The sequence below is a fragment of the Colletotrichum lupini genome, chromosome 2, assembly GCF_023278565.1.
Source record: "Colletotrichum lupini chromosome 2, complete sequence".
NCBI lineage: Eukaryota > Fungi > Ascomycota > Sordariomycetes > Glomerellales > Glomerellaceae > Colletotrichum > Colletotrichum lupini.
This window is the reverse complement of record NC_064675.1, coordinates 2,489,092-2,515,646: the sequence shown is the minus strand read 5'-3', so window position 1 is coordinate 2,515,646 and position 26,555 is coordinate 2,489,092. Positions and strand designations below refer to the sequence as shown.

The window sequence follows — 26,555 nt, the reverse complement described above, 5'->3', positions numbered from 1 at the left end:
AGAACGAAGCCTTTACCTCATGGGTTCGCTACCACCGTGTGTTGTTTGTCATATGCTAGTACTTTGCTGTCTAACTTTGTCGATTTTGGCATTTTCTGTTCCACCGTAAAGAGTCTCTGAAGTTGCTGTGATGAGATATTAGCAATTATGATGATCCACAACCCAAGTCCGAGCAGCGGCTGGACCCCCCTTAGCAGTGGTAAAGAGTGAATATGTGTTGTCCATATAGTCAGGTATCATTACCTCCCTCATCCACCGCTATTTACCAATCAATCCCAACCATTGGAGAGGCTATAGCCTCCAGCTTGAATAACATCTCCGGCAGCCTGCGCAAAGACGATCCCCTTCGCTACCCCGCCGTCCGGCGTGACATTCACCCACTTATGCTTCGTCCCCCTCTGCGTGACCGAATCGCCGGACCTCACGACCCGCTTCTCCCCGGAGTCGAGGTGCAGCTCCACCACGCCTTCTAGCATATACACCACGTCAAACGTCATGGTCCTGTGCATCGGCCACTCCTCGCCAGGGTTGAGGACCGTGACGAGCGCCGAGGTGCCCTTGTCTGGTGCGATGACGCGCGAGCTCAGGAACAGGGACTGCGTGCGATCGATCTTGTACTGTTCAATGTCCGCCTCGCTGGAGAGGTCGAGTGGTGTGTTGTGGGTGGAAGCGAGGACTTGAATTGAGCCCGAGAGAACTTGGTGCGATTCTCGGGTCCCTGAGGTGTGGGAGAAGATGGCTTTTCCGGCTGCGTCGTGGGTTGTGATGTGGTGGGACATGGTATACGTGAGTGAGGTAGTTGATGCACGAGACGGGACTTCGTTTTACCTGGAGTTTAAAGAGCTCGGAACGGCACTTATTCATATACAAATATGGCAGCACAACATAGGATATATAGCATCGGCGTTGTTTCCCAGTCAGTGAAAGTTGGCAAAGTTGTCCCCGGAACCCAAAATTTGTCAGCTCAGACCACTCGAGATTTGTGGTCCTTCGAAGCAGACGGTCCTCAATGTCTGTATTTGCCAATTTTGACACGAAGTGGTATTTGGAGAATCTCCAGCGACGATCGTCCAGCACCATGGCCCACGGGGCTGAAGCTGCGACTGCTAGAGAAAACTTTGATCTTAGAACGTAAGAGAGTGACATTTGCTGCTGGCTTACTGCTCGGAGTTCCATGGAGGTGATGATAGGATCAAGAGGCGTATCATGAGTTAGGTGGTTAAGGAATATGAATTCCTGAAGACCCGCATGCTTTCTTCATAACGTTGAAAGGAGAATAAAACACTGCAAAGTTGTTGTACTTGAATAATCACAGCATGGGACCTACGAAGGCCCCCCTCGTGAACTCTCAAGTTCTTAATTGCAAGACCTCGGGACATGTGCTGGACACTGGTTGTCGTTCCCTGCGCGCATACCTTATGAGGACGGTGGTCGAAGACGCCTGCGCCGATGGATTGACGAGAAATTCTGACTGAAGGCTGGAAATGAATTGAATAGCATCAAAGTGTTTCTAGCATACAAGACCGTCATCAACGAATCTAACAAGCCAGATAGCCCCCGTCAACATTCCAGTGTGCTGCATTGACTGTAAGTTTATGCCAATCAAGTCATTATCAGTCTTTATCTTACCTCCTGTCACGTATGAGGCATCTTCACTCAAGAGAAAGCAGATGACCTTTGCGATCTCATCAGGTTGGCCCATCCGGCGAAGCAAAGTATCCTTGGAAAGCGTGTCCGAGTCAAAGAGTCCCAATGCCTCGCCGTCTCGAAAGATTTTGGTATCGACCGGCCCGCTGATTCCAGCCTTAGGTTAAGACTCACAAAGCTCTCATAGCACTTGAGGAGTTCACTCACGGCAATATCGTGTTGATCCGGATGCCATCCCTGCCGTATTCCCCAGCGGCTGATTCTGTCAACCCAATGACGCCGAACTTGCTTGTTGCGTACGCGGCGCTGTGCGGTAGACCTCTCTGGCCGGAGGTGCTTGACACATTGACGATTGCTCCTCCTGGTTTGGGTAACAGCGGTAGTTGAGCTCGCATGCAGTTGAGAACCCCGTTGAGATTGACGCCTATGGTCCTGTCCCAGTCTTCTTGTGCCTGCGAAGCTAGGACGTCAGCGAACACCGATCACGACAGATACGAGCTCTGGAGAGGAGGAGCTGATTCTCACGATTGTCTCAATGATTGTAGATCCCGTCCCGCCAGCGACTCCAGCAACATTGGCAGCCCCATCGAGTCTGCCAAACTTGGCGAAAGACTCTTGGATCCAGGACTTCACCTCATGATCTTGGCGGACGTCGACTTTGGAAGCTAGGACTTTGGCCCCAGCTTTCTCGCCTTTTCTCAATTGTCAGTAGCTGGTTCATCTTCGCGTTTCAGCTGAAGTGGTATGGCACAGAGGACCTCACACTCTCTGACGGTCTCATCTAAACCCGCTGCATTCACGTCGCTGACCGCGAGAGCAGCAGCGCCTCTTTGCGCTAGTATTATTGCAGTAGATCGACCTATACCCTAGAAATTTGTATGAATCAGCTATCGCACTGGGAAATCATAACTGAAGCACCAATTGATAACACTGGGTTAGTTCGGGAAGCTTTACCGATGCGGCACCGGTGACGCAGAACACCTTACGCGCGAACATGACGAATCCGAGGTTTGCCTAATCGGCGCATGCACGGCGAAACACTCGAGATGAGACACAAACTCGTGATCTTTTTGCCGTAATATTCTTGCGTATCGAAAGGCATCTTAAGGGTCGTTGGAGTAGCCGTTATCCAAGCAACACCCTGGTTGTGTTGGTCGATAATTGCGCCGTATTCAGCCTGCCGTCTCACTGCGGACTGATATTCGGCCTAACTTTCGAATGCCGGCCAAGACAGGACATCAACCACATATTGCTGAAATTGAAAGTCCATTTGAATTGCATCAGTTCTGACTTTGAAGTGATTTAAAAGTTGCAACGACAGACAAACACCTCTAATGCCACACCGTAGTGTCTTGCAAACTGATTCTTAGAACCACCGCGATTTCAATTACACGGGAACCACTTCTACCTCACTCAACAGCAGCAATCCGAGACTCTTACAAAGACTTTTCGCTTTCTCAGATTCAAAGTTTTGCAAAGATGGGAAGACAATTGGATGGGAAAGTGGCGTTGGTCACAGGCTCCTCATCTGGCAGTGAGTCCCGCCTCTAGGTAGCAGGGTAGCAACAACACATGTTGACGATCGTGACTTCTGCAGTCGGAAGAGCAATCGCCATCCAGCTTGCGTCTCTCGGAGTCAAAATCGTTTCCTTTGATCTTCATGACCTGCCAAACTCCAAAGGCTACGAAGAAGACATCGACAAGACGACAGCAGAGGTGATTTCCGCCGCGGGAGGCGAGGCCATCTTCTTCCCAGGTGACATCACAGACACCAAAGTCGTCGAGGATGTTTTCAAGAAGTCACATGAGGTGAGCTAGAAACTTCCCCAAGTCTGCAGCCTTCATTCCCTCTAGGTCTCAACTAACTCAAGTTTGCAGAAGTTCGGCCGCCTCGACATACTCATCAACTGCGCAGGATACTGGGCCCCATTCCACCTCTTCGCAGACGAATCAGACGAGCTATGGGAACGAATGTCGGCCGTAAACACCCTCGGCACCGCAAAAATGTGCCGTCTTGCCATCCGCCAGTTCCTCCAGCAAGACCTCGACCCTGCATGGGGCAGCCGCGGACGCATCGTCAACATCTCGTCCTGCGCGGGCGTCGTCGGGTTTCCGGGAGAGGTGGCCTACTCCGCGACAAAAGCTGCGGTCAACCACATGACGAGAGCTGGTGCTTTGGACCATGCCAAGGACTACATCAACATCAACTGCGTAGCGCCGGGCGTCGTGGCGACGGGGCTGGCGAGGGGGAATCTTGAGGATGCTGGGATACACAAGCTGATGAAGATGGCGACGCCGTGGCCTCGATTAGGGACGGCGGGGGATATTGCTGATGTTGTAGTGTTTTTATGCAGGCCGGAGTCGAAGTGGATGACGGGTCAGGTTCTTGCTGTTGATGGCGGCATGACGATTGGCGTGGCACCCGGTAGTTGAGATCCCCCGTTGGTGAATTATTGAAATAAAACTCACGTCGTTTTAAGCTGATGTCGAGATAGCTGGCAAATAATAGAATGGGTGGGTTTCCACGATTCGGTGCTTATATTAGTGTGCGCTACCAAGGATAGACTGGGAAAGTGATGTAAGAGGTGATTTTAAGAGCCATCATCCGCTTCGCAGGCTTGAATGGACCTCGAAATGAGCCTGGGTAAGTCATAGGTGAATTGCCACGCAATTGCTTCGCTCTTCGGGAGTCACAAAAGTCGCTAGAGACATGTTGCGACCGTAAGTTCGATGAATTTGGGATTTAACCATGTCTAAGTCTAACCCGGCCTTGTATCTGAATCTCCAAAGCACATCCTTGGATGACCGCTTCACTCATACCGAACACGGTTGACAAGAGTGCCAATCTCGGAAATCTCAATCCTCATGTCATCTCCGTCATGGAGTGTGATGGGCGGGTCCCTCATCACGCCAATACCAGGACCAGTGCCCGTCATGATGATTGTGCCCTTCTCCAAAGTCGTACCCTGTGACAGAAACGAAATCATCTGTGGGATGGTAAAGATCATCTCCCTTTTCATCAAGTCAGCATTCAACTGTAACGCCCGCTCGTATCAGTGCAAGGAGTACTGAAAACTCACTTCGTGTTGGAGTCTTGGACGACCTGATCGTTGTAGATGGCTTGAATCTGTAGAGAATGGGGGTCTTTAATCGCGGATTTTGCAACCAGGACAGGCCCTATGGGACAAGATCCATCCAGACCTTTGTGAAATGTCAGCATCCAAATCCTGAAGTGAGCGACTTGCCCTTCATGAATGTCCCATGCGCAGACTCTTTACAACTCACCTTTCGAGAAAGACCACTGGCTGTTCTTGAACTGCTGCTTCCGGGCGCTGACGTCGTTGCTACAAGTATACCCAAGCACGTATTCCATAGCCTCTTCCTCTGGGATATCACGGCCAGACTTTGAGAGAACCAGAGAAAGCTCGGCCTCATAGTCGCTCGACCCGTCCTGAGAAATCTTGGGGATGTTGATCGTGGATGGGTGCGGGCCAGTCAAAGCTGTCCTCGGCTTGATGAAGAGGACGGGGACCTCGGGGATGGGCATATTGGCTTCCTTGGCGTGGTCGCGGTAGTTGAGTCCCATGCATCGGATGATTGGGACTTGGTCGGCGGTGACGGGTGATAGAAGCTAGCGGTCGTTTACAATCTTCTCAGTAAACATGCAAACCAAGTAACCACAGATGGTAAGATATAGCGGAACTTACGTGTTCAATGTGCAAGACATCTTCTGTGACACGCCCATCAAAAACATCTCCAACTACGACGTTGGCTTTGACCTTCTGGCCTTCCAGTGTCGCTAGGCCCACATCAGGATACTGGCTGGCGTCGATCTGGCCTAGGTGTATCTCATTATTTTCTTCAGCGACGAAGCGCACCAAGTGTGTCCACGAAGGGCTCATCTTGTATCGTGGTGTTATGATAGGTCGTGATTGTGAGGCTCTGGCTTGAAGCTGTGAATGGCTTCGAAGACTGGTACTCGAATGAAGAAGGTTTATGGTGAGATGAATTGATTCCCGGATTTCAAAATGCGCAAAGTACACAGCCTATGTCCCATGTCACAACCTATTTCTCGTTGCTTCGTATTAGACCGGTACGTGGGATTGAGACAGATTTGCATAGAATCAGTCCGTCCGTCGCACTGCAGCCCAAACTAGTTTAGCATTTGACCGGAAACACAGGGACTTATTCCTTTCCACTGGGTAATTCTACTGTGAAAGACTGAACGGCGCACACAGTTGCATACTGTAATCGGTCGACCTGGAGTAGAAATACGTCAAGCCAGCCTAGCCCGGCGGCAGTCACGCCTTGTGAAAAGAATCTCAAGCAACCTTATCACGACTTCGAAGAAAATCGATTCCAGAATTCAACGCTGACTGCCTTGGAGACTTAAATCTATCCTCGATCTGACAAGGGGTATCACGCACTCATTACAATAAGGTAGACATGAAGAAGCTCAGCTCCGGGTCACCCTCCGGAAATCCGGCAAACTCATCCGAAGCATTGAGACCGGGAATCCCTAATCCATCTGTAGTACCCTCCGCGCCATCTTGCTGCCCGTCAACAAACCAGTTGGCATGGGCGGTTGAAGCGTTACGCGGCGACATTGGTGTGGGCACGTCTTGGCATTGGTGTCCCGGCCCTACGGATGTGAACAAAGAGTTCTGGTCCAGCTCAGGCCCCATCATGAGGCCAAAGTTCTGCAATGAACTCGTTCCGTTGAAGGCGGAGGTATGATGTCCAGCGTGTTGATATGATGCGCAGCCTAGCATGTGAGTCGCTTCAATCGCCGCAATCTCTGCCTTTTTCTGTGCTAGCCGTTCCTCCAACGAATCAAGATTTTGTAAGAGACTTTCAGGCGTTCCCCAAAAGTCGGTATATTTCTGACATACTGCACGGAGCTCCTTGATCTTCATCTCCGATGCCTCGTTACACGTCGACGGTGCAAACACTTTGCGGAGGACCTGTAATGAGGCGGCGAGCCATACCGTACTCGCCAAGAATGGGTTCGTCCATTGTATGTGTGTTTCTGAAGAGCGGCTGACGATGGAATGGATGTCGTCTGATGCCTCGAGACAGTTCCGGAGGCCTTCTGAGTTGGACAGCCTCTCCTTTTCATCCTTGGATGACGATGTCCACCCAAATGAAGGAGGACTGTCTGTTTCTGAGAAAATTGTGCCTAGTAAGATCTCGTTAAATGCGAAATGGTGGTAGATCATGAATCGTGCTAGCTGGATCATGAGGTAGATTGCGTGCTGTGAAGCATTCGAACGTCTCTCGGATGGCAGCTGAGGGCAATCGCTGCTCGACGAAGTACCCGTGGACTTGAAGTCCAGTTGAGCCCCTTGGTATGTGAGTGATCTTGGTAGTAGCGCGACAGTCTGCTTGAGAGCTCCGATGAGAACGGGTAGCTGTTGCCCATCTTCTGCCGACTGCCTTTTGCGGAATGATCCGTGGAGATACTGCTTGAGAGGCCGAGAATCGGCTCTCGGTGCGGGACTGAGGTCCGAAAGCACGCTGTGAAGATTGCCGCGAGCCAGAACCTGAGCGTTACGCATGATAGAATTGAGAACGATGAACCACGCGACATCGCTGGTGTTCCCAGACTTGCTCAGCTTCTTCGCCCGCTCCAATGGAGCAGGATCAAGCGGACAGCTCGGTTGGTACATGTTTTGAAACCACATCACGTCTGGCACCGGGAGGTGATTCTCGTTCATGCCTACGCTCTGGTCAATCGCGGTGGGCAATCTGTGCACCGTCGAGGCGAATATGTCCATCTGCCAGATGGCCCACCAGCTGCGGCGCCTCTCCTCCATCGCCGACCATTGAGCGACGCCAGACGTTCCTGGCTGAGGTCTGGCTTGCGTGATGCTGTCAACAAGATGAAGTCGTTGCTCGTAGGCGATTCTGACGCAGTTGCCCAGCATTCGCCATGCGCGACCGCGGACGCCTCTTGTGAGCTCATAGAAGGTGCATAATATGAGAGCCTGGAGGATGCAAAGTGGCGGGGGCTTGTCGTCGTATTCTTCGATTGCCTCGTTGACGAAACCCATTGCCGATTTGTGTAGTTGCTCATGGCTTGGGCCGCTGTAGGCTTCCATTGTTGGCGGAGACTCTGCATCGGGAGCTGTGGCGAAACGAGCTGAGAAGGAGAACATTGATGCCAATAGCGCCTTGAGGTGAAGTGCATTCTTGATTCCCTGGACCTTGTCTCCGAATGAAGGTTGATGGAAGAGTGAGAATGCAGTCATGTTGTCGAAATATGCGTCGGTCCTGAAGTAGATGTTAGTGACCAGGCGAAGCCGCCTACATCAATTAGTGAAAGCCTGATCCTCTCACAATGTTTGCAGCGATGCGATTGACAAGTCTAGCGACTCGCATACCTGCTGCAATGTGTTTTGAGCGCCGGCAAGTTGCAAGAAGAAGCCGCGACGGTTCGGCGAGGGGACACTTGAAGGGGGCGTCAAGTTTACGTCGTGAGATGGATGGACAAGGGCGGACAAGCTGATGGCGCGAACGAAGCGTGTATCGGAAATGTACGAAGAGTCCGAGTGAAGACTGGCCAAGTCATCGTGGTCTGTAAGCCCCGTAGAAAGGAAGCCAAGGAGTTGTGGTTCAACAGCGGGCAGTGATCTCGAGCAGACTTCCGGTCTCACGGAGAGGGCGTCGTCCTCCGCCTCGACATGCTGTTCTTCGTCAACATGAGCGAGACTGCTGCTTAATCGCCGCCGCTTACGATGTCGTGAGCCTTGGTAGTTCGCTGTCAGCCGGCTCAGACATGGAGCTCAATTTACAGTGCTAGTGCGGTACCTGTCTTTGGGCCTGGTTTTAGTCGCGTTGATGGATAATCGCACGCCTGGGAATTTCTCTCGCAGAGTGTACAGCTTGGTAAAAGACGATCACTGGTATTGTTAGACCACACGGATACATGCAGGTGAGCGCTGGAAGAGAGCAGTAAAAGCTAGAGTATGAAATGACCCACCATTTTGCTTTCCTCCTGAGTTCCCAATCAGGGAAGTGTCAGTCAATTGTGGTGCTGTAAACATGGGCGAAGAGACAGACGATCTCTCTCACCTCTTGCATGATTTGCAAGCAAGATCTGATATCTCGCCCTCCTGAGTGACGCCCTCTTGAGTACGGCTCGGAGATGGCACTCCCGTGTCTCTATCACCATCAGGTACCATGGTCAAGTAGGTCACTGAAGGCCAAGCAACTGTGTAGGAAGTCAAGATCGTGTGCATTCAACCAGTCTGGAAGGGGTCCGCAGGGGACGCGATCTTGTTTGGTGCTTTTGCGGCACCTATGGTGGGTCAGTCAGTTTCACAAAGCCCCCCAATAAGTGCTGCAAAATGACGTGGAAAGCTCCGCTGCCACTCATACCGGCTGGGGCCGCGGCTGGACCGGGTTGCGGGGAACAAGACCCCATAGTTGTCCGGATCCTGGCCCCAAAGCCAAGCCCGTTCTGGCATCTGGCATCTTGCAAATCCGGGGAAAGCTGCTAGGCGTTGGGGGGCAGCTCAACGGCCAAGGGCCAAGGACCATTCCTGATCTCACGCTATAACGAATAAGAATATGGCAAGACATGTTGGTTGGTAGAAGAGAAACGCGGGGTTCCCGTAGGAGCCGGTTCCCCGCCCCCGGACTGATTCTCTCACAGTATGTACCCCGCCGGACAAATTTCGTTCAGGAACACCATGCCTTTGACAGATGGAGATTCGTCCGGGTCCAATCAGTGTAAGAGCATTTCTAACGAGGATGTAGATGTTAACTTCACGAGTGTTGGTCGACACCAGAGGTGTAGGGTAGTATGGATGGGCGTGTACAAAAGCAATGGAGGCTACTCGTTCCAATGATGAAGTAGCTCAGTAGATATCTTGAAATTGATTGAGATGTGGCAACTTGCAATTATAACTCTCATTTTCGGCGTCTTGCTGCATAAGACTTTGCAGATAGGAAAACGAGATCCGCGGATGCCACCTGGACCACCTACACTGCCAGTCCTCGGAAACTCTCATCAGATCCCCAGAACAGGGCTTTACAAGCAGTGAGTAAACCTGTATCCTATTTCAGTCAAATGTTATTACTTCATGGGACGCGTGAGCTGAGAATGTTCAACGGTCTAGGTTGCGAGAATGGGCACTTCAATACGGATCAATTTCCTCCTTGAAAGTTGGACCATCCTCGATCATCGTCCTATGTGACCGTGAGGCTGTCCATAAGCTTCTCGTAGAGAAAGGCAGCATTTACTCCGATCGACCTCCTAGTTATGTGGGGAGATTACTCACACACGGTGACCACCTCGCTCTCGAGCAGATGGACACCACATGGCGGTCTAAACGCAAGGTGATTTCGCACAACTTCTCTCCAAAGAGGCTTGACGAGCAACACTTTCGAGTTCAAGAGGCAGAGTAAGCTACCAACAGACATCAGACTCCTTTTTCTGAGTTGTCTTTTCATGGTTGCTGACATGTTTGTGAAAGGGCCACGGTTTTAATGACTCGCCTTCTAGACAAACCTGAGGGGTTCTTCAACGAGATCCGTAGGTACACTGCTTCAGTGGTAACATCCATCACATACGGCTTTAGAGCACCCGATATGAACTCTTTCTGGGGACATGTAAGCTATTTCAATCAATGCAGTGACGCTTAGCTTGGCCCCCTTTCGTTGTGAAGTCCGAGCTAATATACAGATCTAGGGAGTCTACGATGTAATGGCAAAGGTGAGATCAAGTTTGCATGGCACACAGGCAGACATCAGTGTACTAACGTGAACCCCCATAGTGGACAGCATCAATGGAGCCTGGAGCCGCCCCTCCGGTAGACGTCTTCACCTTCCTGCGATACATCCCCTCCTCAATGGCCTTCTGGAAACGCCGCGCACTCGACGCCGGTAAGACAATGGACGCGACCTGGTCCAAAGCACGTCGACTCGTCGAAGAGCGTCGCACGCGCGGAGAGAGACGAAACTGCATCATCGACGGCCTGCTTGACGAGTACGAAGAGAGGGGTTGGCCCGAACAGATCAGCCAGCACGCCTTCACCAATCTCATGGGGGAAATCATCGAGGGTGGTGCCGACACCACTGCCGCGCAACTTTTGACTCTGGTCCTCGCTTTTGCGCTGCATCCTGATGCCCAGAGGAAAGCACAGGTTGAGATTGATGAGGCTTGTGGGAGTGGTCGGTCTCCTCGCTGGGATGATTTTTCGGAGCTACCTTATGTGAACTGCATCGTTAAGGAGGGTATGCGCTGGCGTCCGGTGTAAGTATTCTCGCCACTTTGTCATCTCTCGTGGAAGCATTTATAGAACTAATCATACGGAAACATCCAGTGCTGTCACTGCCCTTCCGCACAAAGTTCGCCAAGGTTCGTTCATGATACCGGACACCTCGTTGTCCCACCAACAGTAGTACTAACGAGAACGTGTCTAAAGATGATGAATACAATGGCATGTTGATCCCAAAAGACTCAACAATCTTCATACCCACCTGGGCCCTCCATCACACCGAAGAAAACTACCCCGACGCAGAGCGATTCGATCCGGACAGGTACCTCAAGCACCCCAAGCTAGCCAACGACTACGCAGGCAGCCCGGAGTGGGAGAACAGAGACCACTACAACTACGGCGCCGGCCGTCGCATCTGTCCCGGCATCCACCTCGCGGAGCGCAACATGTGGCGTATCGCCTCCAAGCTTCTTTGGGCTTTCGAGTTTGCTGAGCCAGTGGAACCTGTCACAGGCAAGGTTGTGCTTTTGGATCCGCATGCGTATAATCCTGGGATTTTGCAGGCGCCTTTGGAGTTTCCTGTTCGGATTACACCGAGGAGTCAGGCTCATATTGAGACGATCCGACGGGAGTTCAAGGAGGCTGAGACTTTGTTGGCTCAGTATGACTGACTTGACCATAAGAGACTCAAATTGGCGGTTAGGCCTGGTGGTTCCGACGATGCCAGTGTGACTTCTAGACTTAGCAAACGATACGGGTAATAAGCCATGCTGTAGAGGAATGACAAATGTGAACTGCCATTTCTCTACCTTGCCGCCAGTCGATCTAGATATCATTTCGCTTCACTACTGTATGTTGGTCTAATCAGCGCTTTTGCACTCCCCTGCGCCTCTTTCATCTTCAAACGAAATGTCAGCAAGAACTACACTCTTATAAAAGGGTCAATGACTACATGTACGGGAGTCTTCGATCCCACAAATTCAAGGTGCTCGCGAAAGCTCCCCAAAAGCAGCGGCTGCAAAAACCGGGAATGATTATGGGACCTTTCGTAGCCATCGTGAGGATTGAGTAGCAACTTCCAGCCACCCGGTTCCACTTTCTGTCACCACTTCCGCTTCCCTATCTACATTATATTCGTTGCAGGATAAGCTTTGACACGTAAGTGGACAGCCAAGACCTAGGAAGGTAGAAAGCTGCAATTGGCCAAACCGCAGGACGCTCATGTCGCACATGTTGGAAAAGAGCGAGTTTCACCAGCTGATCGAAGTCAATCCAGGCCACAACGACCACCAGAAAACTCGTGGAAAAAATATTGTGGTCTTCTGATGAGACACTAGAATCCAGAGAATACTGGGAGCAATGTATAAGTAGATCTGACAAGTCTAACTCAAGTATGTCTATGGCACTAAAACTCCATCATTCATCAACACGGCGCAGGACGGTCTTCATCACCAGCAGGAGCTTCTGGAAACACGATTCCAAGTCAGCAGATACCTCACTCTGTCTCCAAGCCACAAAGCGATCCGGTCGAACGAGAACAACACCCGACTCCTCAACCCCCTGAACGCGCTCCCACTCATAGTAAACGTCCTCCCAATCCTGGCGGAAACCAATGGAGTAGACCCTGATCTCGCAACCCAGCTTCGCCGAAACCGCAGCAGCCGCTTCGCGCCAAAGACTCCCGCCGGGACCGGTGAAGATGGTAAAGCCACCTTTGCCAGCCAAATCAATAGTTGAAACGGGCTCCTTCGGTACCGCCCTATTTAGCCATACATGAGGAATTCGTCGGCCAGGATAAGTACCAGGACCGTAATACGCAACAGGGTCCTCAGCTTCCTGCGTTGAAGGCGCATACGGCCCATCTTCATCCTCCGCATAGATCGCCGGCCCTGAGTAAACCTGGTTCATCTCAACGCCAAGCCCATGAAACTCGTGCGCCGTCCGGCCAATAGCCTCGCGGAACGCGCGGCGCTTCTCACGCCCCTCTCTCGTCGTGTACGAGAGCTGCGCAAAGACAGCGGCGCGTTCTTCCGCCGTCTTCTCCAGCATGCCCAGGGACTGCCACACGGCATAGTGGTCTCGGAAGGCTTCGTTGGCGCGGGCAACGATCCCGAGACCGACGGGCTGCCGTTCGACGCTGTAGGTTTCGAGGAGGGCGGCACCGGCATGTCCCTTTTCGACGTGGGCGATTTTCCAAGCTAGGTTGAAGGCGTCTTGGATGCAGGTGTTTGAGCCGAGGCCGTTCATCGGGGGGTGGCGGTGGACTGCGTCGCCGAGGCAGAATCTGATTTCTCGTTAGCTTTGTGCCATGGCGATGGATGTACGAGGATGAAAGGTCCGTCGGGGGCTTACTGACATGTTCCCCTCTGAGTACCTCTCGGCAACAATATCGTTGACGAACCACTTCGAGACAGAAAGGACCTCGACTTCAGTATCGTCCCCGATGAATTCTTTGACCCGCTTCTTGTACGCCTCTTCAGTCACCTCGGCCGACGGGTCAAAGTCCTTGTCCGGAAACAGGATGAACATCCACTCGAACCACAGCTTCACCATCCTCGCGATGCCCATCCAGCCGAAGCTGGGATGGTCTACCCCGGGCTGCATCAACCAGTGCAAGTTGCCCTTTCGGTGGTCCATTAGATGAGAGAGGTCGGCCTTGACGAGAACGTTGATGGCCAGGCCCCCGCCAGGCTTTGCTACCAGAGGTAGTTGGAGTGTCTTTGCGACGAGACTTCGAGCACCGTCTGCGCCAAAGATGTATTTCGTCCGTATGGAGTAGTGGGTCTTGGAAACCATGTCCCAGACGGTGGCTAAGTACCTCCCTTCGGGAGAAGATTCCCTGCTCCAGGTTACGAGCTTGGTGTTGAATCTCACGACAAAGCCGTGGTGTGCTGCGTATCGAACCAAGATCGGTTCTAATGCGGTTTGTGGTATGTCGACGGGGTCGCAGGGGCTCGCGAGTTCGTAGTCACCCTAAAGTGAAGTGAGCTTCTGAGATCTTTGCCTGGTAAGAACCTGAGCGTGAAGTGTTGAATAGTTACCTTTCTTCTGGGATCACTTCCCCATGAAGGGATACGCGCAAACTCCTCACCCGCCATGCTATAACACCAACGCGTGTGCTGCATGCAATGACCCTGTGTCGCAATCGCTTGAAGCTCTCTGTCCAAACCAATATCACGGAGACACTCTGAAGACATGTCAAAAAGTTTTCGCGGTGAACATCGGAAAGAAGCGGTCGGAGACCAGCGGAAACTAGAACATACCCAGAGCTGCCATGTTTGTGATATGAGCTCGCGGTGTATCTGCGGTCGAGGGGCTTGCGCTGATCATGATTCCCTTAAGTCCTAGGTCAAGATACATATCAGCCTAAGGTAGCTCCCATTGAGAACCAATCGCACTCAGAACGAACCGTTTGATGCGAGGAAACAAGCCAGTGAGGCCCCGGCAGGACCTGCGCCGATGATGAGCATGTCAGTCTCGAGAGCTGCGGAATCACTGCTGCCCTCATGAGATTGACTATCTGCCTTTGGAGGCACCGACGCCGGACCATGGCTCCCACTGGCCGTCGTTGATGCGACAGTCTCCGAAATCGTCATCTTTAGAGACCCTGAATTATTTCCAATTGCGACTGTTGTTTAGGAGCTTGCCGCCGAAGAAATGTTCTCACGAATAGATGACAACGATCGAATTTCGTCATATACGAAAGAAGAACTCGGCCGGTTATCTCGCAGCATCAAAGCGTCGTAAATCCGAATGAAACGATACATGGTGAGTATTTCCGTTCCGCGGACAGATGTGACGGGCTATTATTCTTTGGCTTGATTCCGTTGCGTCGGGGTAATTTTCTCCAAGACAAGAGAGAGTCGGGCACGGTCTTTGACGACGCTGCTCCGGTCTACCTCGGATAGACACTACGGCAGTGCAAACATTTTTATCAGAAAGCATGATAAAACTCGAATAGCTCAGACTTGTAGCCAAAATTCCAAGATTCAAGTTTTCAAGTGTTCCTTTACCTCCAAGTGTATATCGTGTCAATATCCGACCAGGAACAAGTTGTTCCCACCTCCAGAGACCCAACCAAGCTTCAACTACCTTACAACAGCAAAGATGACCGCTCCACCCCGCAAAATCAACCTCGTGCGAATAGCACACATAAACTATACCTACCAAAATCTCGAACGAGCCGAAGCCTTCTTCCACGACTTTGGCTTCGTAGAGGCCTCTCGCGAGGGCACTCGCGTATACTACCGGGGCTACGGGCCCGAACCCTTCGTCCTCTGCGCCGAAGCCGGTGCCAAAGACGGCTTCGGCGGCGCGGCCTTTGTCGTCGAGTCCGAGGAGGATCTTGAGTATGCGTCCAAGACGCTCCCCGGGGCTTCGGAGCCGTACGAGTTGAGCAAGGCTCCTGGTGGAGGCCGGTGCGTGACGTTCGAGGGCGGCGTTGATAAGTTTCCCTTTCACCTTGTTTTCGGGCAGGTGATTCGTGAGAAGGCGACGGTTTTTCCGGAGCGAGACTTCAATTTTGTATGTACAGACGTGCTTCTGCTGTCATTCTTGTCTTGTGATGGTGTAGCAAGATGTCTGACGACAATGACAGCCGACCGAGAAGCACAGAGAGGCGGGCACATTTCAGCGGTTTGATAAAGGTAAGTCGAGATCTGAACGTGTTTTTCGCCAATTCAACTTACAAGTCTATTGGTCCGGCACCGGTGCACAAACTGGGACACTTTGGCGCGTGCGTGACGGATTTTCAGCAAACGTACGACTTCTTCACGACTCGGTTCAACTTCATCCCCAGCGACGTAAGTCAGACACACTCCCTGACTTGATCCCCCCGTATCATTCTGGCACCCGAGAAAAAGTAACTCACGAGAGAGTGCAGCTCGTGCACGACGAAACCGGACGCAACGTCACAGTCTTCCTACGGCTCGACCGCGGCGAAGAACTCGTAGACCACCACTCCTTCTTCTTCTTTGAGGGCCCAAAGTTCCACGTCCATCACGCCTCCTTCGAGACCCACGACTCGGATCTGCAGTTCCTCGGGCATGACTGGCTTCGCGAGCGGGGGTATGAGAATTGCTGGGGCGTTGGGCGGCATGTCATGGGGAGTCAAATCTTTGATTATTGGTGAGTTTACTTCCTCTTTGCCATTTCCGAGGGGAGTTTGGGCGTGCTTGGGTGGCATTACTCCCGTCCGGCTGACAAAAATATTTACGTAGGTTCGACCCTAGCAAGTTCATCTTTGAGCACTACGTCGACGGCGATCAAATGAATAGTTCTCATCCGCCGAATCATTCCAAGGCGTCTCCTGATAGCCTTCACATCTGGGGTAAGTGTCCCTTCTCATAGAAGAGGTTTAACTGATGTCGGTCTAACTTGACGATTTGCCGCAGGGCCTGATCTCCCGGAGGGATTCTTACTTTGAGATTTCTGGGGCCGGGAAAGATTTGGACATTCAAGTGGAAGAGAAGACTTAGAAGATAATCACTTCTGTAGAGTACACCTTGTTTTAGACATGAGAGTTGTCGTGAAGTTCACTGTACAGCCTTCACTAGAATATGCTCTATCAAACACTATTTAAACCCGGATTCATGGTATCGTACAAACAGACGTTTCGCCCAAATTAGCGAGGTTTGACAGTTTAGAGTCATGAGTGAAGCTTATTTCTCAATTGTAAATATTTTGAAGAACGTATAATTGCCTACATATCTCTTACCATGCTGGTACGCTTAAGACAGCTTCTCAAGCGACAGGAGCACGGAATCAGGAAAAGTATTCCCGCAACATGCCTCATTGGCAGCTCTCGTGATTCTGGTCGGCTATGTATGCGAAAAGGTTATTGAATACTGTGCCCGAAATATTCCGCTAAGTAGCTGCACAAGGTCTCAAAACGTCGGACGGACTGATTTGGTGACTGCACTGTTGAAGATAATCATACCGAATCGCGGGGTAAGCCCAGATGCCAACTCCAAGAGCTCTCCCCCGCACTCATTGAATGTTGGAATCTACCGTCCGAACGAGCAGCCGATGCGAAATATCTGAGAATGTGAGGCTTTAATATGTGAAGCAGGCCGTGGTGTACGTGGCAGGGCTCGTCTTGCGGCAGAAAAGCTCTCGTCGATGTTAAACCCCATCTACCTAACACTTCAAACTTTTGAGCCAGAATGTCGTGCCCGTTGTTCTTCGTAGTTGCCCGTGTCGTCGGGTCAGATGGCTCCTTGGAGAAAGTAAGAAGCCTGCAACCTATCGCGTTGAACTCTCAACGCCTCCGAGGCACTCTCACGCACCTACTCTACACACGGCTGACCCCCCTCAGTGGAAAGAAAGACTCGTAGCCCTCTGCGCCGTCTCCGCAACCGAACCCTTGGGAAACAGCTACTACTGGGGCCGCGACCTCTCCGCCTCCTCCCCAGACACCCTCTGGGGCCTCGAAGGCTACACCCACCCGGCGGGCTTCTTCCTCGGCCACACCTCGACCGACGTCTTCAAGCGCGAGATGCGCCTCGCGGACGAGCAGAAGCTGCTCAAGACCGTTCAAGGCATCGGCAGCCCGGACTATGATCTGCATCACTATGACCTCGCCGGCGGCTGGTTGAAGCGGGAAGATGACCCCGGGAAGGATTCTCGTGATAGCGCGGTTGCTGTTTTGCATTTTTGGGCGGTGGAGGAGGGGGGAAGGGAGGAGATTGTGAGGAGTTTGGAGGGGTTTGGGAAAGCGCAGAGGGGGAGGGAGGCTGGGGAGGGGGAGTTGCAGAGTTGTGCTGTTTTGAGAGAGGTTATGGATAGGAGTTTGGCGACATTGTGGTTACGGTATGTGAGTCCGTTACGAACGGCCCATCTGGGTAGTAGTTGCTCCTGGACTGGGTTGTTCTCCCTTTTCCTCTCGCTCCTACCTTATCATACTACACCGGAACACATGTTGCAAATCGCTAACACCTATTTTTCTTCTCGCCACATGTAGTGCAAAGACTCAGGAGCACCTCAAGTCTCATTTGGAGACACAAGAGTACAAGGCTTTGCTCGCAACTCTGCAGCCGTTGACCGTCCGGACGGAGACGCACCTATCGCGAGTCTTTAATGGACATATTGATCAGCCACCGACGGGGACTGAGGCGTGAAAAGGGTCAAGTCAACCAGCATTATACTCTATGATCACCCGCCGACCCTGGATTGTAGGGTGTTAGAGAACCGCAGTAAACTCATAGTGTGATACTGGAGTTGTCATTAATAAACATTACGGGGTATCAATTATCCTTCATTTTTCTTAAGCTCCAAAGTCGATTCCTTATGAACTTGGCTTCGGCTGGGACTTAGCATAAGTCGCAGGATGCCCGTGCTTCTTGCCGTAATTCCTAATTTGCCTCAACATATCGGGCAAGATAAAGATCCAGACCAAGGATGAGAGGCAGATGCCCAGCGTGTCGACAACCCAGTTGTTGCGCAGGGAACCGCCGAGACCGCTCCACCGCATCAAGCTGCCCAGCCACGCCACCGCCACAAAGTAATCTCCGCGCTCGAGTCCCTTAATGGCAGCCCTAGCGACCTCGTCGGGCGACTGGACGGGGTCGAGCTCCTCGAGCTGGTGTGTGATCTGGGGCTTGGTCAAGTTCTCCTTCTCCAGGCCGGGGCTCGTGATGGTCCCGGGGAACACGACGTGGACCTTGACGTTTTGTGGGTAGAGCTCAACTTCCTGCGAGAGGGTGTCGGCCAGGCCGCGGATGGCCCACTTGGAGCCGGCGTAGGGGGCGTACCCGGCGACGGTGAAGAAGGCGACGACGCTGGTGGTCATGATGAGGTGGCGCGGCTCGGCCTCGACGGGGGCCTCGGGGGCGAGCCAGACGCGGAGGATGGCGTGGGCCATCTCGGCGGTGCCGTAAAAGTTGACGTCCATGTTCCTGCGGGTCTCGGAGAAGGGCACCTCGGTAAAGAAGCCGGTGGAGGCCATGCCGGCGATGCACCAGACGACGTCCGGGCTGCGGCCGCCGTTCCAGGCGGTGGCCTCGGCGAGGAGGGGCGTGGCGTAGTCCTCCTTTGTGATGTCGGCGGTGATGTAGGTGAAGCGCTGGGTGGACGGGTTCTTGGCGGCGGATTTGCACTCGGCGACGAGCTCTTGGAGGCGGGCGGCGTTGCGGGCGATGAGGATGAGGTTTGCGCCCTTTGCGGCGAGTTGGAGGGCGACGCTGCGGCCCATGCCCTCGGAGGCGCCGGTCAAGAGGACGGTCTGGGGAAGAGTGCGGGTGAGTATGCGTATGTGAATCAAAGGGGGGATTCAAGGAATTGAGCGTACCTTGCCATCAACGGGCATGTGATTCTTCCAGTTGAACAGACCCATTGCGGATGCGAGAAGGGCTGCTGCGAGGGCGGGCAGGGCGATCCAGAGAGCTTGCGACGCGTATTCCATACCTCTCGAGTTGGGAGAGAAGATGGCCGAGGGCGATTGGAAAAGGGGAGAGAGGGAGCCGTCGTGACTTTATGTTCCGGCTTTGTCGGTGATGAATTGCTCGGGACGCGCGAGGCGTTGTAGCTGGAGTAGCTCCCGTGCTCCCCCAAGGTATTTGTAGGTACGGTCCAGTAAGGTACGTGGGTGTGCGCAGCCATTAGGATCCAGGTCCCTGTCGTTCCTGGTGGGGTAAATTGTACCTTCAAGTGGCTGCTGACGGCGTTCGTCTAGGTGGAATGGTATGACAGGTTGGCCAGCTTGGGTTAGTCCTCCTGATTTCAATCTTGATTTACAGCAGTGCTGACACTTCGAAAGCTTGTTGAATTCAATACGATTTTCACCAATTGTACATTCCTGCCGCTCAATACCAAAGGTACCCATCTCAAACGGCTCTGTCAACTGAGCATGCTGACCCAGCTTGCCAGCTTGCGCCGCTAAGAAAGTACATTGTGTAACTGTGAAGTAGTCTTTGATCCTTCATATCTCGTGCAACCAGCTTGTATTCGAATTCAATTTTGGGCGGAGATTATCATGTATCCTCGAGCTTTGAGAAAAAACATAGTCCAGTTTTTTCCATTGAAGAGAGCAAATGATGTGCTTGAGACGGTGATAGTTGAGTGATATGTTGCTGACTTACATCGATTTGACCGTGGGACGGCCAAGTGTGGACCCCACCGTTAGGTTGAGGCTCAAAACCAATGAGAAACATCCCTGCCGATGCATCTCCACTAAAAAGTTCTGCGCTCGACGGTGCAAGAACATTTTTCGTAGCCGTCAAAGTGCAGCAAAGAGATCCCGCCCCATCCAACGCCCGATTCTCATCACCGAAATCGACTTTCGCTCCAACCCTTCCACCCTACGCTTCGACCCCAGATCTGTTCGGTCAAATCAATCGGCCACGATGGCGAAGAAGAGAAAGGCCTCTGGCCAAAACGAGCGCACTGGCCCCAAGGACTTCGACCCCGCCGATGCCCGTCTGGGCCCCATCACCAGCTACGAAGATGTCGCCGATTCAGAAGACGAGTACTTCCTGAACCGCGACAAGATCATGTTCGACGAGGGCCCTAAATCCAAGAGGAGAAGGAAGGCCGACGAGGAGGACAAGTTCCTGGAACACTCGGACGAAGAAATCCTGGACCTCGACGACGGCGACGATTCCGAACAAGAGACCAAGAAGCCCTCCCGGAAGTCCAAGAAGGGTAAGGCTGCTGCGGCCGAGGAGGAGGTTGAGGAAGAGGGCGAAGGGGCAGAGAATGAGAACGACCCGAATTGGTGGGGTTCCTCAAAGAAGGAATACTACAATGCCGACCAAATCGAGACCGAGGCCGATGCGCTCGAGGAAGAGGCCGAGGCCAAGCGCCTCCAGCAGAAGAAGCTGGCTAAGATGTCCGAGGAGGATTTTCTGTTCGACGAGGGCGAATGGCTGGCAGCCGCCGAGGAGGACGAAGAGGACCAGGACGTTGTCACAGAGGTTCTCAAGGACGTCGAGATCACGGACGACATGGGTCCCGAGCAGCGCACAAAGATCCTCCAGAGCAGATACCCCGAGTTCGAGCACTTGGTGAACGAGTTCCAGACCCTGCAACCGCAACTGGCCATCCTGCAGAAAGACGCCCACGGCAAGTCGAGCCAATCGCTCGAGGCCGTAAAGTACTGGATCCTCGGCTGCTACGTCGCCGCACTGGCAAGCTACTTTGCCATCCTCACATCCCCGGCACGCGACGGTTCAACAGCCCAAAAGACGCTCGACCCCGCCGAACTCCGCGATCACGACGTCATGGAGACGCTGCTGGAGTGCCGCGACGCGTGGCAGCAGGTCAAGAACGCTGCGCCAGTACGGCCCGACGACTCGATGGAGGTATCCTCCGCCGATGAGGACATCAGCGCCGCCCCCGCCGGCGATGCAGACGAAGATGCCTTCGCCGCGGCGAGAGAGGGGATCAGGAGACAGCGGAGACTCGAGAAGGCAGCCAAGTCCAAGAACAAGCAGGCGCAGAAGAAGGCCGCCGCCGTCGAGGAATCGCTCGCCGACCTCGACGACCTACTCAAGCAGTCCAAGAAGAGCAGCAAGAAGACCAAGAAGGCTGCCAAGGCTACGGAGGAGGGCGACAACTCCGACTTTGGCGAGGAGGAGGTCCTCGACGCCCGGACGGCCGCGGACAAGGCCGCCCGCAAGAAGAGTCTGCGCTTCTACACCTCGCAAATCGTCCAAAAGGCCAACAAGCGCGCCGACGCCGGCGCCGCGGCCGGTGGCGACGCGGATATCCCCTACCGCGAGCGTCTCCGCGACCGCCAGGCCCGCCTCAACCGCGAAGCCGAATCCCGCGGTCAGAAATTCGGTGCCGACCTCGGCGACGGCGACAGCGACGACGACAACGAGGGCAAGACGGCGGCGGCGCTGCGCGAGGAAGGGGACGACGAGTACTACGACATGGTGGCCGCCTCTTCCAAGAAGAAGAAGGCGGACAAGGCGGCGTACAGTGCGGCGCTGGCGGCGGCCAGCAAGGCGGACCGCATCGTGGAGCAGGAGATTGTCGGCGAGGACGGCAAGCGCAAGATCACGTACGCGATCGAGAAGAACAAGGGCCTGACGCCGAAGCGCAAGAAGGAGAACCGCAACCCGCGCGTCAAGAAGAGGATGAAGTACGAGGAGAAGCAGAAGAAGCTGAGGAGCATGAAGGCCGTGTACAAGGGAGGCGAGCCCAAGGGCGGCTACGGTGGTGAGATGTCGGGTATCACGACGGGCATTGTCAGGGCGAGGAAATTGTAGAGTTACGTTGTCGTCGGTGCCTTCACGTAATACAATTGAATTTCAAAAGTTTTCAAATCGAAGCGTTTCTTTCTGACGATGTGCTTTCAATTGGGTAGACTGCCACTTTGCACCGATATGTGGTTATGAGTGGTTCAATGTGAGGGAGGGAGACTGATACTGTAAGTGAGATTGATTTGTTAGCTGGGGTAAATTGCAGGGTCCCGAAGCTCGAGAAAGCTGGCCCCACCAAATTCCGTTCCATGTGGCCAGCACAGCTTCAACATCCAAGCTCAAGCTTCCAACTGCAAATCTACAATCGCCACCCAAAAGGCAGGCGCGAGACCAGCGCAGAAGCCTCACGAATATAGAAACATCATAGAAGGAGAATTCCGCATACGAAGAAATCTCAATGAATCCGACGACCCACCGATAACGACGCCATCCGAAACCGTCCTCGAAAGACCACCACCACCACCAAAATGGCGACCCCCGATCTCTCAACCCTCACCTCCTCCGCCCAAGTCTTCTCGTCAACCTACACCCTCCCGCAGATCCGCGGCATCCATAGAGCCCTCCATGTCGAAATTGACGAAAAGGCGAGCCGCCTGCGCACTCAGGTCGGCAGCTCTTACCGCGACCTCCTCGGCACTGCCGACACAATCGTCCAGATGCGCAAGGACAACGACGCCGTGCAGAACGTCCTCGGCGGTATGGGCGGGCGCTGCGGTCGCGGGGTAGTCGGGAAGAAGGTGACGGGCCTGGGCGGGTTCGAGCGGAGCGCGAGGGAGCTGGGCGGCAGCGGCAACGGCGCCGGCGGTGGGGCTATCGGCGTGGTTGCCAGGGCGAGGCTGCTCGAGGCCTGCGGGCTCGTCGTTGGACGTGTGCTCCGGGGCTCTGGGGCCGCTGGTGTCGGGAGCCAGGATCTGAGCAAGGGTGATAGGGTCGTGCTTGCCAGCAAGGTGCTGGTACTGAGCAGGCTTTTGGTGAAGAGCCTAGAGGCGGAGAAGGGGGCTCTGCTTCTGGAGAGTGACGTCGGACACACAGTCGAGACCGCGAAGAAGAGCCTGGGCGGGCTGAGGAGGAGACTTTTGCGGAATATCGAAACCCTGCTGGAGCGGACGGGCGAGTCCGTCAAGCAGCAGGACGTCCTCAAGGCGCTCTGCGCGTACAGCCTGGCCACCAGCTCCGGCGCACGCGACGTCGTCAACCACTTCCTGCGCGTTCGCGGAGCCGCCATGGCCCTGGCCTTCGACGTCGAAGACACCAAGGAGCGGCAGAGGAGCACGGCGGACGTGCTCAAGAGCCTGACGCTGTACACCAAGACGCTGCTCGACGTGCAGGCCCTGGTGCCCTTCAAGCTATCCGACGCGCTATCGAACCTCAAAAAGAGCCCCTTACTGGCGGACGCGACGCTCAAGACGCTCGAGTGCCTCCGCCTCGACGTCTACGAGCGGTGGTGCGGCGAGGAGATCCAGTTCTTCACGCCCTTTGTGCGGCACGACGACCTCGACGGCCCGCAGGCGCGGGACATGCTCTTCGGCTGGGCGAAGCGTGGCGGCGAGGTCCTCGTCGACGGGCTCAGGAAGACGATGGAGCGGATGACGGAGTTCAGGGCCATCACGGAGCTGCGGACGAGCGTGCTGCAGCTCTGGATCCGCGAGGGCGGCAAGGCGCGCGGGTTCGATCCCTCCGAGATGCTCGACGAGCTGCGCGGCGCCGTCAACGGGCACATGCTCCGCGTCGTCGAGACCAAAGTCAACAAGCTCCACCTCGTCGGATCCGAGGTGTCGGCGACGCTGGACTCGTGGCAGGACGGCGTGACGGACGGGGGGGTCGATTTGTGGAACGTGCGCGGGTTCGACATCGACCTGATCCACGGCGCCGACCATTTCCTCCAGGAGCTCGTCGCGCGGCTGCACGGCCGCAACGACGCCGTGTCCAAGGCCGTCAGCGGGTTCCAGTCGTGGCGGCACATCATCGACGAGGTGGGCGAGGTGGTGGAGCAGCTCAAGCGGCAGCGGTGGGACAACGACGTTGACGAGATTGAGGACGAGGAGACGATCGAGGCGAGGCAGCAGCTGCTCAGCAGAGAGGACCCGCGGACGCTGCACGAGAAGCTCGACGCGACGCTGGTCGAGGCCTTTGCGGACCTGGACGGGAAGCTGGCGGGTCTCTGGCGGCCTAGGGAGGGTGCGCAGAACAGCGGCCAGGTGGCCATGTACCTCCTCCGCATCCTGCGCGACGTGCGCGAGGGTCTGCCGAAGCTCGACGCCGTTGAGCGGTTCGGGTTGGAGGCTGTCCCGTCGCTGCACGAACGGTTGTCCGTTACCGTGGCCGCGCAGCCATTAGAAACGTTCAAGGCCAGGGCGCTCACGCAAAAGACTGTTGTTGGGCGGCCGCTGTGGGAGGGGAGTCCCGAGCTGCCCACGCAGCCTTCGCCTAGGGTGTTCCAGTTCTTGCGGGACGTGTCGACGGAGATGGGCGATGCGGGTATGGACCTCTGGAGCGCGGTGGCCGTGGGCGTGATTAAGCGGCATCTCGGGACGCAGCTGGGCGAGATGTGGCTCGAGGCCTTGGACGCGCACCTGGCGGAGGATGGCACCGGGAATAGCTCTGATGCGAACCCTGACGATGGTGCCAAGGACTCGGTAGAGGAGAATGGTGACGACAGGGAGGTCGAGGCGTCTGAAGCAGAGAAGCCGGAGGTTCCTTCAGGCGAGGAAAAGCGAGAAGACGCAAACGGAGAAGACGAAGACGAAAAGAAGGAAGAGAAATCAGAACAGGAACCAGAGACCACCGAACCCGCAGCAAAGGCACCGGCAAAGGCGGACGACGGCCTCGCCCAACAGCGTCGCGATCTCCTCATCCAATGGCTCTACGACGTGTCCTTCCTCCGCTGCTACCTCGATGCCCCCGCGGCAAGCCAAGACAACAACCTCGCGAGCCTGGAGGACAAGATCTTCAAACGCACGGGCTTGGACGGCGACGGGGCGCGCCAGCGGATAAGCAAGTCGTCGCAGGAGTACCACAAGAAGACGAACCTGCTTTTCGGTCTCTTGTGAAGTTGAGAATTTGTACATAGATACCCCCCACGAGTAGATCATGGATGGAAATTCCCATCATATGCCGAGTCTAAGAGTGGTCCATGACACGATGAAGACGTTGTACTCTATCTTTCTCGCTTGAGACGTTCTATAAAGTCCCTTTACGATTCATCTCAATCTCAATCTCTACGCCAAAACCACCTCACAACTTATGCCTCTTCTCACCGCTCGCAATCTTCCTAAACTCCTCCTGCGGGATCCCCCTCATGAACCTCTCCAACCCAGCAAACACCTCCTGCGAATTCTGCTTATCCATCGCATCCATATCCGGCCGCCGGATCAGCGCCTTGATCCCCGTCAAACTATCCCCGATCAAATGCTCCCCCAACCTCTCGTCAACCTCTCTCAGGACCAGCTCCCTAAACTCGGCATCCTCCCCCCTCCCCGTCTCAAACACCTTGTTCACGAACCCGGTATGCAGCAGCTCCCCCGCCGAGATCCGCTTGCTCATGATCAGCGCCTCGTTCGCCTTGGAGACGCCCAGCCTCTGCACCAGCGCGCGGGAGGCGCCGCCCTCGGCCACGAGGCCGAGCGACGAGAAGGGGGTGAGGAGGAAGGTGGCGGGGGTGGCGTAGACGAAGTCGGCGAAGGAGACGAGGGCGGCGGAGAGGCCTATGACGGGCCCGTTGAGGCCGACGACGAGGATCTTGGGGTGGGTGTAGAAGGCCTGGGTGATGTTTAGGTTGAAGGCGACGAAGGACTGGAGCCAGTGTTTGTGGGCTTCTGGGCCCGAGGGGGAGGCGCGGGCGATGCTTACGTCGGCGCCGCTGTGGTTGACTTCAGTTAGTACTCGTTCAGATTATTTCCTTGTTTGGCCGGCTTGTGATTTCATCTTCTCATCCGGTTGATGCGCTTGGCTTGGAGGTTGGAATGGCTGTTTGAACAGCTTCAGTTTCTCATGAGAGTTTTGTTAGGGGGGTCGCAGCCGCGGTATGAGATCAAGCCGAGGTCCAATTCACCACGGAAGTTTACGGCAGTGATGAGCCAAGGTAGGAGAAGATATAAAAAACTCACGCAGAAAAGTAGCGTCCCTTGGCCGTGAGAACGGTAACGAAAACCTCGTCGTGCAGGGCAATCTCGCGGAGCTTCTGTGCGAGGTCGTAGTACTGCGGCTGCGCGAGGGCGTTGAGCTTGCGGTCGTTGTCGATTGTGAGCAGCGCGACGCGGCCGCGGTACTCGAGGGAGATGACGGAGTCCTCGGGGCTTGCCATTGTGCTGTGTGTAGAGGAGAATCGTCTTGATCAGATGTGTGTCCTTTTCTTGAAGCAATTGGTGTTGGTTCTTTCTTGTAAATATGAACTTGAAGCAATGAGATGTTGTTGAACGTGACACTTGAAGTGAGAATCCTAATCTACCCCAGGTAAGGTGAGCTAGGGGGGTGGCAGGTC

The 26,555-nt window shown here is 54.4% G+C and overlaps 12 protein-coding genes across 12 annotated transcripts; 6 read left to right on the top strand and 6 right to left on the bottom strand.

Annotated features, from left to right (window-relative positions):
* Positions 1-269: 269 nt before the first annotated feature.
* CLUP02_03033 (3-oxoacyl-(acyl-carrier-protein) reductase) lies at positions 270-2,643 on the bottom strand (the record flags this gene model as incomplete). The annotated part of the gene is made up of 6 exons (XM_049282060.1): positions 270-748; positions 1,630-1,793; positions 1,855-2,099; positions 2,173-2,339; positions 2,411-2,513; positions 2,602-2,643. 6 exons carry the CDS (start codon positions 2,641-2,643, stop codon positions 270-272), a joined length of 1,200 nt encoding a protein of 399 aa, XP_049139203.1.
* A 483-nt stretch (positions 2,644-3,126) lies between these two features.
* CLUP02_03032 (uncharacterized protein) lies at positions 3,127-4,080 on the top strand (the record flags this gene model as incomplete). Its single annotated transcript, XM_049282059.1, has 3 exons — positions 3,127-3,181; positions 3,245-3,456; positions 3,526-4,080. 3 exons carry the CDS (start codon positions 3,127-3,129, stop codon positions 4,078-4,080), a joined length of 822 nt encoding a protein of 273 aa, XP_049139202.1.
* Positions 4,081-4,198: 118 nt separating this feature from the next.
* Positions 4,199-9,231, bottom strand: CLUP02_03031 (fumarylacetoacetate hydrolase domain-containing protein 2A; the record flags this gene model as incomplete). The annotated part of the gene is made up of 13 exons (XM_049282058.1): positions 4,199-4,349; positions 4,468-4,659; positions 4,728-4,824; positions 4,933-5,278; positions 5,355-5,693; positions 5,884-5,968; positions 6,082-7,920; positions 7,987-8,395; positions 8,458-8,549; positions 8,630-8,644; positions 8,722-8,860; positions 8,920-8,947; positions 9,028-9,231. 13 exons carry the CDS (start codon positions 9,229-9,231, stop codon positions 4,199-4,201), a joined length of 3,936 nt encoding a protein of 1,311 aa, XP_049139201.1.
* A 110-nt stretch (positions 9,232-9,341) lies between these two features.
* CLUP02_03030 (cytochrome P450 2D18) lies at positions 9,342-11,542 on the top strand (the record flags this gene model as incomplete). The annotated part of the gene is made up of 8 exons (XM_049282057.1): positions 9,342-9,381; positions 9,517-9,691; positions 9,771-10,055; positions 10,128-10,263; positions 10,343-10,366; positions 10,428-10,906; positions 10,977-11,011; positions 11,079-11,542. 8 exons carry the CDS (start codon positions 9,342-9,344, stop codon positions 11,540-11,542), a joined length of 1,638 nt encoding a protein of 545 aa, XP_049139200.1.
* A 745-nt stretch (positions 11,543-12,287) lies between these two features.
* Positions 12,288-14,467, bottom strand: CLUP02_03029 (2,4-dichlorophenol 6-monooxygenase; the record flags this gene model as incomplete). Its single annotated transcript, XM_049282056.1, has 5 exons — positions 12,288-13,155; positions 13,228-13,844; positions 13,913-14,058; positions 14,135-14,215; positions 14,281-14,467. 5 exons carry the CDS (start codon positions 14,465-14,467, stop codon positions 12,288-12,290), a joined length of 1,899 nt encoding a protein of 632 aa, XP_049139199.1.
* A 157-nt stretch (positions 14,468-14,624) lies between these two features.
* On the top strand, positions 14,625-16,296 carry CLUP02_03028 (glyoxalase; the record flags this gene model as incomplete). The annotated part of the gene is made up of 6 exons (XM_049282055.1): positions 14,625-14,639; positions 14,892-15,418; positions 15,469-15,673; positions 15,754-15,998; positions 16,091-16,200; positions 16,265-16,296. 6 exons carry the CDS (start codon positions 14,625-14,627, stop codon positions 16,294-16,296), a joined length of 1,134 nt encoding a protein of 377 aa, XP_049139198.1.
* Positions 16,297-17,035: 739 nt separating this feature from the next.
* Positions 17,036-17,989, top strand: CLUP02_03027 (uncharacterized protein; the record flags this gene model as incomplete). The annotated part of the gene is made up of 3 exons (XM_049282054.1): positions 17,036-17,098; positions 17,188-17,681; positions 17,833-17,989. The coding sequence occupies 3 exons, from the start codon at positions 17,036-17,038 to the stop codon at positions 17,987-17,989; spliced, it is 714 nt and encodes a 237-aa protein (XP_049139197.1).
* A 167-nt stretch (positions 17,990-18,156) lies between these two features.
* CLUP02_03026 (short-chain dehydrogenase) lies at positions 18,157-19,272 on the bottom strand (the record flags this gene model as incomplete). The annotated part of the gene is made up of 2 exons (XM_049282053.1): positions 18,157-19,092; positions 19,159-19,272. The coding sequence occupies 2 exons, from the start codon at positions 19,270-19,272 to the stop codon at positions 18,157-18,159; spliced, it is 1,050 nt and encodes a 349-aa protein (XP_049139196.1).
* A 69-nt stretch (positions 19,273-19,341) lies between these two features.
* On the bottom strand, positions 19,342-20,020 carry CLUP02_03025 (uncharacterized protein; the record flags this gene model as incomplete). The annotated part of the gene is made up of 2 exons (XM_049282052.1): positions 19,342-19,786; positions 19,917-20,020. 2 exons carry the CDS (start codon positions 20,018-20,020, stop codon positions 19,342-19,344), a joined length of 549 nt encoding a protein of 182 aa, XP_049139195.1.
* Positions 20,021-20,212: 192 nt separating this feature from the next.
* On the top strand, positions 20,213-22,081 carry CLUP02_03024 (Sas10 domain-containing protein; the record flags this gene model as incomplete). The annotated part of the gene is made up of 1 exon (XM_049282051.1): positions 20,213-22,081. One exon carries the CDS (start codon positions 20,213-20,215, stop codon positions 22,079-22,081), a length of 1,869 nt encoding a protein of 622 aa, XP_049139194.1.
* A 461-nt stretch (positions 22,082-22,542) lies between these two features.
* Positions 22,543-25,125, top strand: CLUP02_03023 (uncharacterized protein; the record flags this gene model as incomplete). Its single annotated transcript, XM_049282050.1, has 1 exon — positions 22,543-25,125. One exon carries the CDS (start codon positions 22,543-22,545, stop codon positions 25,123-25,125), a length of 2,583 nt encoding a protein of 860 aa, XP_049139193.1.
* A 70-nt stretch (positions 25,126-25,195) lies between these two features.
* On the bottom strand, positions 25,196-26,378 carry CLUP02_03022 (enoyl-CoA hydratase/isomerase; the record flags this gene model as incomplete). The annotated part of the gene is made up of 3 exons (XM_049282049.1): positions 25,196-25,244; positions 25,314-25,934; positions 26,182-26,378. 3 exons carry the CDS (start codon positions 26,376-26,378, stop codon positions 25,196-25,198), a joined length of 867 nt encoding a protein of 288 aa, XP_049139192.1.
* Between the last annotated feature and the right edge of the window lie 177 nt (positions 26,379-26,555).